The sequence below is a fragment of the Gadus morhua genome, chromosome 6 (assembly GCF_902167405.1).
Source record: "Gadus morhua chromosome 6, gadMor3.0, whole genome shotgun sequence".
Taxonomy (NCBI): Eukaryota; Metazoa; Chordata; class Actinopteri; order Gadiformes; family Gadidae; genus Gadus; species Gadus morhua.
The window spans coordinates 25,639,650-25,649,768 of NC_044053.1; the positions used below are offsets into that span (position 1 = coordinate 25,639,650).

The following is a 10,119-nucleotide window of genomic DNA, read 5'->3' on the forward strand; positions in this document are numbered from 1 at the left end:
TGCTTCAGAGTGCTAAACGTTATTCCTACAAACTGTAGGTAGCATGGACCTATAAGGTATGTAGACGCGTGGACGGGGTGACGGACGCGAGCGGAAGCCGCGTTTGTTGTTCTTCCTTCAGATCCGCAGGTCCTTTTGGAGGTCTAGTCGGGACCAGGTCAGGAGGTCTAGTCGGGACCAGGTCTAGTCGGGACCAGGTCAGGACGGTCCACCTCGCCGTCTGGAGGTCTAGTCGGGACCAGGTCTAGTCGAGACCAGGTCAGGACGGGTCCACCTCCTTACCGACCATATCTCTTAACTGTCTTCTCTGCCCCCGAATGCAGGTGAGCGGTACCGGAGCTCCGTTCCTACTGTCAGGCTTGTCTTGGTGTCATTAGACCCCTCTCCGATACGGAAAGTAAACTAACATAGACCAATGCTGAATAACTAACGTTAACCATACCATACTGTATGACTCATTAAACCATGCTGTAGGACTCAACTAGACGCATGGTGTAGGTCTAGCTAACCGATACTTACACTGTAGGACCTGACTAACCAAGAGCAATGATGTAGGTCTTACTAATCGAGGTAACTAACCCATGCTGTCACATTTACTAATCCAGATCCCTGCTGTTTGGCTATTTATCCCATGCTGTAGGACTGACTAGCCTATACCCATGCTGTGACAATAACTAAACCCCATCCCAGCTGTAGGACTAAGCCAGACCCATGCTATCAGCACTATCTAATTGTGTTGGACTTATTTAGCCAGATCAATGCTGTAAGACTAACTAACCCAGACTCATCTAGTAGGACTAACCAAACCATGCTGTATGATTTACTAACCCACACCCTGGCTGTAGGATTAACTAAACCGTTGTCGTGTGTCTACTGTAGTGTTCTGTGTAGTGTTGTGTCTAGGTTAGTGTTGTGTCTAGTGTCGTGTCTTGTGTTGTGTTGTGTCTAGTGTAGTGTGTTGTCCCAAATGGTGTAGTGTTGTGTGTAGTGTTCTGTCTAAGGTTATGAAGTTTTGTTGTGGGTATTGTACTGTACTGTGTAGCCAAACTCATTATAAAAAAACAACAACACTAACTGTTACACTTCTGTAATGTAACGAATGTGATGTAAAGTAACAAATGTAGTGTAAAGTAAGTACAGTGATTAATGTAAAATAACTAATGTAGTCTAAAGTAGATAATTAATGTAAAGTTTAACAGAGAGTAAAGTTATGAAAAGTAGCAAATGTAGTGTTTACCAGAGCCTAGCTGCTATCTGAACCCATAGTGTAAACACGTTATGTAACTCTCCAAGCAGTCTATTGCAACAGTTTTAATGTGGTGCTATGTAAGGAATTCAGAATGCTCTCAATGCTGGGGTATAAATACATTTCTATATATAATTATATTTGACTTCACTTGGTACCCAGCGGTAGACTAGACCTGGAATAATAACTCCTATCTAACCAGGCTTGTTTTGAACTCTGAATAATTCCCTGCAGAGGTTTTTGGTAATGAATGATTCAACTCACTGAAGATCAACATATTTGATATCCACATTTGGGCCGGTTTGTTGACCATAAGGATAAGTAATCATCCAATAGTAAGGGTATGTTGTGTTGTGGGACATATGGTCGTCTTCGTGGTTCACGACCAGACTGCACACACGGCACACTAGGTGTGCCGTTTCATTTTGTAGGATTTAACTCATAATCCTGAAATAGGTTACTATTTTAATAATGATTACCGTTTGTGTTTATTAAATGTTGCACATAAATAATTTCTATGAACTTTCATCTATTTTACCCTTTTTTGTACGCTGTGTGGGAGATCTTGCTGAAACTCCTATAACCTAGTATATATAATAATATCCTGGTAATAAATGGGTGTGCCCCAACTTTGATTTTAATTCTGGTTGTGGTCCTCAGACCTCCAGGGATGCCCAAGGACAAGTATGAACCCCCCGACCCTCGCCGCTGTTACTCCATCATGTCTGCTGAGGACGCCTCCAGCGGGAAGAGGAGCTACTGGGCCGAGCTCGAGATATCGGGTCAGTAGCTCTTAAACGGGGACCCAAAATCGTCTTTGTGTTGTTTTAATGAAGTTAATATGTCTGATATGATTGTCAACATAGTAATGTGTGTCCTTTTATCACTTTTACTGAAATAAGACCGTCGTCAAGAGAAAACCAGGAGTCAAATTCTATGTATACGCCGCCAAACGTGTTCGTACTCTGATCAGTGGTGGGATTGTTTTCGTGACTTCAAAATGCATTTTACTATACTCGCTGACATCACGACCAAAAGACACTTGTGTGTGTTGATTTGTGGAGCTCCGTCTGGGAAGAAGGTGATATTGATATGTGGAGCTCTGTCTGGGCAGAGGTTGAGGTTGATGTGACACCTATAGTATAACTCAGCGGTGTGCGGCGTATTTCATATACAACATTATAATACTCACAACAACGTGACAAAGAAGGTACGACAAAGTTGTCATGGCTCGTAGCCATGGTGATAAAACATTATTTTAATCTCAGTGATTGAGTTTGAGCTGAAATAGGGTTCCCTTGTACTTAAAATATATCCAATATGTAGCCAATATACTCTTTATCTACTTCAAGTAAACCCTTAATCAATTGCCGAAACAACCATTATCTATTACCAGTATAACCATTTATCTATTACCAGTCAACTCTTTATCTGTTACAAACAAACACGTGCTCCTTATGTACCCCTGAACTATTAACCACAACCCTCTTGAAAACCTAGAAATTCCTGGTCAGCCTTGACTGTGAGCTGGTTGCACCCCTTGAGTCCTATTCAGTACATAGAGATCTGCAGCAGATTAATGATGATGAAACACTAGTGTAATATTCTCCTCTTGGTGGTAGATTATTTCAGCCTGCTACATGGGAGGTCTTGCTGTGTTCACTTCGCTGCAGGTCGTGTGCGGAGTCTGAGCAGTTCTCTGTGGTCGCTGACCCACCTGACGGCGCTGCACATCAACGACAACAACCTGAGCCGCCTCCCGCCGGAGATCTCCAATCTTCCTCACCTCGCCTACCTCAACCTCTCCTCCAACAAGCTGCGCAGCCTCCCGGCGGAGCTCGGAAACATGGTCTCTCTCAGGTGGACCAGAGTGCTTTCTTATGAGATAGAGCTCTGTACTAGAGCTAGAGCTCTACTAGAGATAGAGCTCTACACTAGAGAACAGCTCTGTACTAGAGATAGAGCTCTGTGCTAGATAGAGCTCTGTGCTACAGATAGAGCTATGTACTAGAGATGGACTTCTGTAATAAGAGAGAGTGCTTGACTAGAAGAGATATAATAAGAGAGATGTGGTTTTGTGCTTTTACAATGTGGTTGTCTTTGTGTTTCAGGGAGTTGTTGCTCAACAACAACCTGTTACGGGTTCTGCCTTATGAACTGGGACGACTCTTCCAGCTCCAGACTCTGGGACTAAAGGGTGAGGCATTACTTAACACCTGTAGAATGGTTGTATTTGTATATACACAACCTATGTTATGCTGCGTACATGGAAGATAAATTGCTGCTATAAGTATGCTTGTAGAGAGCAGATGGACCCCAGAATGACAGAACTAGGCAGCAGGTCTCAGAATGTAATTTGAACATTAGCAGCTGAGGGACGGTTTACATATGTCATAGAATACCGTACTACCGAATGTGTGCAAGATTTAATGACTTAGCTGAATGTGTTGTCTAGGTAATCCGTTGTCCCAGGATATCCTCAACTTGTACCAGGAACCCGACGGCACCAGGAAGCTCCTCAACTACATGCTGGATAATCTAGCTGGTAACCCTTCTCGACTCCCTTAGACTCATAAACCACGCCCACATGCCCATAGACCACACCCCCACTACCTCCTCTTGTACTTGGAAATAAAAGTAGTGCAAGGGAAAGTCATTTCACATTTTGAACATCTGAATAAGATGAGATGTAGAGATATACATAGATTTACCTGTCAGATACAGATCTTAAAGTGGCAATCTCCCAAGATTTCCGTTTCATTATTATATTATTTCATTATAACCCTAGTGCATATCCCTAATCCCTCCCTGAACCATCCTGAGATCACGTTGCACTAGAGAAGGAGCTAGGAGGGGGATGGATTGACTAATCTGTGGGAGGTTGAACTCACTGTCTGTTTGGTTTCAGTGCATCCTGAACAGCTTCCCCAGAGGCCTTGGATCACTCTGAAGGAGAGGGACCAGAGCGTCCCTACAGGTAACTCCACACCCTATATAACATCAGGATTATATAAGGTTATGTATGACATCCAACGTTAAAGTGCTGCTGCTACAGCCACTATGAAAATCAAGTTGAATAATTCGATTTTCACTAGAATGGACATCAACATGCTCATACGCCTTAAGGTGCACTGTATGTTGTGAGTGAGGTTGGATTAAAGACTGTTACCTTTGGAAGGGGGGGTATTAGTAGTGAATGTGTTGTAACCTGTGCAGGGTTCCCCCCGACAGGTAGAGAGGTAAATAAGTAGACCAATAGTTTTGGTGGTAAATAGTTGTTACCTGTGCAAGTATGAAGGCTCCACCCGAGAGGCACTCCCTTTTTCTTTAAAAATGTATACCTCTCCTCCACTCTTGTTCTCCCTACTCCATGCCTCCACCCCTCTCAGCGGTGTTCACGGTCATGTGCTACAACGTGCTGTGTGAGAAGTATGCCACGCGGCAGCTGTACGGCTACTGTCCCTCCTGGGCTCTGAGCTGGAGCTACCGCAGGAAGGGCATCATGGAGGAGATCACCAGCTGCCACGCAGACATCATCAGCCTGCAGGTGAGCCTTCATCCTCCCCTTAACCAGCCCTCACCCCTACGCAAACCAGCCTTCATCCTTACTTTAACCACCACAAACCCTAAACCACCTGTTCCAGAAGCTTCTCCACCTGAAATGTTCCGGAAGCTTCTCCACCTGAACTGTTGTAGATGCTTCTCCACCTGAACTGTTGTAGAAGCCTCTCCACCCGAGCTAGTTCTAGAAGCTTCTGTTTGGGTTTGCAGGAGGTGGAGACGGAGCAGTACTACACCCTGTTCCTGGACACGCTGAAGGAGCAGGGATATGACGGATACTTCTGCCCAAAGTCTCGTGCCAAGCTGGTGTCCGAACCCGAGCGCAAGCATGTCGACGGTTGCGCCATCTTCTTCAAGACACAGAAGTATGAAGAATACTTGGCTCATTAGCAAGCTACTAGATAGCATGCTGCACGTGAGCGTACTGCTCATTTGGGTTCTAGCATAGCTAGCTAGAACACAATAATTACTCCAAATCCTAAAAAAAACAATGAATAATACTATCATCGGTGTGTTTTTGTGTGTAGGTTCACTCTGGTGCAGAAACACACTGTAGAGTTCAACCAGGTAGCCATGGCTAACTCGGAGGGGTCAGAGATCATGCTCAACAGGGTGATGACCAAGGACAACATCGGGGTCGCCGTGCTCCTGGAGGTCAACAAGGACATGTTCTCAGGCGGTGAGCATGTTGAGTTATCCATGTTATTATTGGGTTATTAAGAAACACTCGCATGCAGTTATGTTAATGACACTAGAATGGCCACAAACATACTCACACCTTAAGGTGCATTGTACTTTGTGGGCGACCTTCCTGGGCCAATGAAATGGTGAGGTTGGATTAAAGACTATAACTTTGAGAAACAGGTAGTGTTAGTACCAAATGTGTTGTTACCTGTGCAGGCACAAAGGGTCCCCCAGACGGGTAGAGAGGTGAACAGGTAGACCGTTCTGGTGCTGAATAGTTGTTTCCTGTGCAGGTATGAAGGCTCCACCCGAGAGGCAGATGATCTTGGTTGCTAACGCCCACATGCATTGGGACCCGGAGTTCTCCGACGTCAAGCTCATCCAGACCATGATGTTCCTCTCTGAGCTCAAGAGCATCGCTGAGAGGGCTGCCACTTCCCTAACCTCTGACCCCGCAACCATCCCCATCGTCTTGTGTGCCGACCTCAACTCCCTGCCTGACTCTGGTAGGAGGAGCCCCCCCCCCCTTCAGGACAGAGCTGGAACCACCTTATCATTTATCAGTTGAAAAAGAGAACACGGAGAACACAACACTCCCACGTATTGTATGTGTTGAATATTGTAGGACCAACCTGTAGACAGATGAATGAATGGATGGATGGAACGGCAGATACTAGGGGGCATGTGGCTCAGGAGGTAGACCGGGTTGGTTGGTGACTGGTAGGTTGCTAGTTCGATCCCTGGCTCCTTCTAGCTGGGAATTGAGGTGTCCCTGAGCAAGACACTTCGCCCTGACTGCTTCTGACGAGCTGGCTGTCGTCTTGCTTGGTGGAAACCGCTGTTGGTTTGTCAATGGGTGAATCTTTGGCAATATTGTAAAGTGCTTTGAGTGGCCACTGTTTAGAAAGGCGCTGTATTGCAGTCCATTTAATCTATCTTCTGGACAGTCGTGGGAGTGGTTTCTAAGGGAAGGTGGCTTTGTGTTGTTTTCAGGTGTGGTGGAATACCTGAGTAGTGGGGGCGTGGCCGAGAACCACAAGGACTTCAAGGAGCTCCGCTACACCGACTGTCTCACCAACTTCAGCTGCAACGCCAAGAGCACTCCCAACGGGAAGAGGAGCCCCGCAGACCGGAGCATCACCCACAGCTTTCAGCTGAAGAGCGCCTACGACTGCAGCGCCATGCCCTTCACCAACTACACCTACGACTTCAAGGTTAGCGTTAGAAGGTGTGTCCAGGTTAAAAGATTAGGGTTAGAAGATAAGCAGGTTGGATTTTAGGGTTTAGAAGGTGTGTCTGGGTTAAAGGTTTAGGTTTAGAAGGTAAGCAGGTTGGTAGTTAGCTTGTTGGTTTTGGTTGGTTTTGGATAGGTTAGGCTTAGAAGTTGCTTTAGGATTAGAAGGTTGGGGCTTGGGAAGTCAGTTTCGGTAAATTTTGCTTTCGATAGCTCGACACCCATTAACAGGTAACTAACCTGTGGATAAAAAAACAACAAAAAAATAAAAGCATTTCTCGCGGAGCTGAAGCGGTTGGGGTGATCTGTTTGGAGTTAAAGGTGTGAAAGATAAACGCTAATGAGTGGTTCTCCTGGCAGTGGTGTTTCTAGGTTTTTTAGATATCCGGGGCTTAGCCCAGACGGAAAGGTAAAATTTTGTATGCTTTATTGCACATGCACATTTGCTTTACCGAAATATACACAAATATACACAAAATACGCAGTTTATTATAGCTTTAAATAGCTACCTGACTGTTGTGCTGCTTATCCCCAGACATCTAAAGTTCCATTCAAGTAGTAAGAGTAAGAGTTAAATGAATACAAGTGAGACAGACCATATATATATATATATATATATATATATATATATATATATATATATATATGACTGGATTCGGGGCTAATTAAATAATATCCTTAGCCCCAAATTAAACAGCCCTGTGACGCCACTGTCTCCCGGTCTCCACAGGGGGTGATCGACTACATCTTCTCGTCCAGGACCCACCTCACCACGCTGGGTGTGCTGGGCCCGCTGGACCCCCAGTGGCTCCAGGAAAACAGCATTCTGGGCTGCCCCCACCCCCACATCCCCTCAGACCATTTCTCCCTGCTGGCCCAGCTGGAGCTGGCCCCGCCCCTCACACACCCCCTCAACGGCCTACACATGCCTGTACACAGGTAGTGAATCTAGACCCCACCTCCTTCTCCTGATGTCACCTTACCACCACCCTGCTGCTACAGGACGCTGTCAGCCAATCACTACTCTCCCCCCCGGACCCCCCTCTACACACATATACACACAAATACACACACTCTCTCACACACCACAGGAGTTGAGTATGGGCCTGTTTTGCACATTGACGGATTGTTTTTGTATCTGATTGGACAATCATCATCCCGTTGTCATGACACTGGATGTTCATGTGGGATTCTGTTGCCTTGGTAACCAGCATCATCTCTCAGTTCATCCTCCTGCGTCCTAGGAGCCCAAGTTCATGGGGTCACCACCAGTAGATGCAGCTGTTCTTGTGCATCCTGGAGTGTTAGGGCGCGGATTAGGTTCCTGATTCCTAGACGTCTCTAAAGTTTTTGACCCTTATCTTTCATCTACCATGGCAAGCGCTTCCTTCGTTTTGCTTAAATTAAAAAGAGATGTAATTTAAGGATTTGTGTGTATAGATGTATAGATATATCTATATAGATATACTGATATCGATACAGATATATATCTAAGAGATAGATTGAAGGATAGAATTTTATATATATATATATATATATATATATATATATATATATATATAGTGTATACACAGTGCTGCTATGGCAATCACTATTAGCTTTAAAATGAGCTTCCTGGCAGCTCATTGGCCAAAGGGTCTTCTGACCAGGAGGTGAAGAGTTTAAACCAGGAAATGAGGACTGAGTCTTGTAACAGGAGGTTAAGATTCTAAACCAGGAGGTTAAGTGACTTCTAGCCAGGAAGTAGAGGGTCTTCTAAAGATAATTTATTGAATTGAGAAACAAGAGATGGGAGACTGTTCCCTCCTGATTTATGAATGTATGCAGGTTGGTGGAGGTTGGCGGTAACCGTAGGTACCATAAAATAACCTGAGAATGGCTGCATCTGCCCAACCTTGACCTGTTCGCACGGTAACTCAGGGCCTACTCCCAGTGGTGTCTTCAACCAACAGTGACCGTCTAAGGATCTCTACCAGTACACCATTGAACCCAGCATCTGGTTTCAAAACCAGATATAGACCAACACCTGGTCTCATAACCAGATCTAGACTCACCTCTGGTCTCCAAACCAGATCTAGGCTCACACCTGGTCTCCTAAACAGATCATGACTCACACCTGGTCTCCAAACCAGATCCATGCTGACACCTGGTCTCCATCCAGATCTAGAAAAACACCTGGTTTCCAAACCAGTTCTAGAATAACCCCTGGTTTACAAACCAGATTTATTCAGACTCAAGTTTTCCAAATGTACACAGAGTTCTCCATTACAGATTATTACTTACACCAGATTATACAAAAGATGTAAACCGAAAACAGATCTCCACACCACAGTTACACTGACTCCAGCTCTCCAACCTAACTTCCCCTAACCAGAGATTTGAGATCAGATCTCAAAACCAGATTCTCACCAAGACCAAATCTCCGAACCAGATTTACATTGACACCATATCCACAAAACAGATTTACACTGACACCTGATATCCATGAAAACGTGCAATATATCCTGCATTTGATCCAAAACTAGCCATAATACTTTCTCCCCACCTGACCTTAAAATGTGAACTTTGTTCAAAACTCTTCAATCCAGGGGGCCAAAGGATTCATGCTCTGCTTTAAATTGCACACTGATTGTTTTTGTTAGCAGGTGGTTCATAACGATTCAGCAGCAAAATGTAGCTTGTGTTTTATGTTAGCATAGAGCTTGCGTTTCATGTTAGCATAGTTAGCTGTGGCTATGGCTAATGTTTCAGCTGCTGCCAGGTTAACACTTGAGGCCAGCCCTCCAGGCCTATACCCTACTCCCTAAAGCCACTGAGTCGTGTTAAGTGAAGCTTGTTTCATCTGTACCCTCCACCTGCCAGGGAACCGACTGACAGCCACTGTTTTTTTATCTTCTTGATGATCTCAATATCCACCAGAGGCTGAGAGAAAGACAGACCAAATGGTCATAAATCCAAATTCAGCTGATACTTTGTACAATTCAACACCACTTTTGAAAAACATCAGTACAAAAGATAAACAGAATTGTTGTAGATTGCAAAGTAAACGTTGTCTGGTTTCATTTCTGATTTCTGGTCATCAGATAGTCTTTGTGTTCTCCCACCAGCCACATCTAGTGTCACTTCAGGTTTTTTCATTAGACCAGTTTTAGTCCTTTGTATTTAGCAGGCCTATATGAAATATATATATAAAATACTAGAAAATGTGAATAAATTGTATGCAATATGTAAATAGTATAAAATAGGCCTAACCGTATATAATGGTATCAAATACTAGTATAGATTGTGTGTATAATGGTACATCATACATGTGTTAATCTGAAACCAAGATTGACTAGGAGTAAGTGCTCTTATTCACAAACATTAATATAAATATTTAGCTGAGGAGGTTAAT

The 10,119-nt window shown here is 44.3% G+C and overlaps 1 protein-coding gene across 2 annotated transcripts; it reads left to right on the forward strand.

The window, feature by feature from the left end:
* The first annotated feature begins 89 nt into the window (after positions 1–89).
* cnot6l (CCR4-NOT transcription complex, subunit 6-like) lies at positions 90–8,149 on the forward strand. 2 transcript variants are annotated; one of them, XM_030357874.1, is made up of 12 exons: positions 90–323; positions 1,907–2,028; positions 2,920–3,106; positions 3,358–3,443; positions 3,702–3,791; positions 4,155–4,223; positions 4,636–4,793; positions 5,018–5,172; positions 5,335–5,486; positions 5,785–5,997; positions 6,485–6,705; positions 7,456–8,149. In XM_030357874.1, the coding sequence occupies exons 2-12, from the start codon at positions 1,917–1,919 to the stop codon at positions 7,666–7,668; spliced, it is 1,656 nt and encodes a 551-aa protein (XP_030213734.1). In that variant the 5' UTR covers positions 90–323; positions 1,907–1,916; the 3' UTR covers positions 7,669–8,149. The 2 variants fall into 2 exon arrangements, with proteins under 2 accessions (XP_030213734.1, XP_030213735.1); XM_030357875.1 differs by having other exon boundaries at positions 6,485–6,719; positions 7,456–7,598.
* The last annotated feature ends 1,970 nt before the right edge of the window (positions 8,150–10,119 follow it).

What these genes read in the sequence shown, in the direction of transcription:
- cnot6l (XM_030357874.1), top strand. Translation starts at nt 1,917, where the DNA reads ATGCCCAAGGACAAGTATGAACCCCCCGACCCTCGCCGCTGTTACTCC. An exon ending in CATGCTGGATAATCTAGCTG is followed by an intron (nt 3,792 to 4,154) that starts GTAACCCTTCTC and finishes GTTTGGTTTCAG; the next exon opens with TGCATCCTGAACAGCTTCCC. An exon ending in CAGACATCATCAGCCTGCAG is followed by an intron (nt 4,794 to 5,017) that starts GTGAGCCTTCAT and finishes TTGGGTTTGCAG; the next exon opens with GAGGTGGAGACGGAGCAGTA.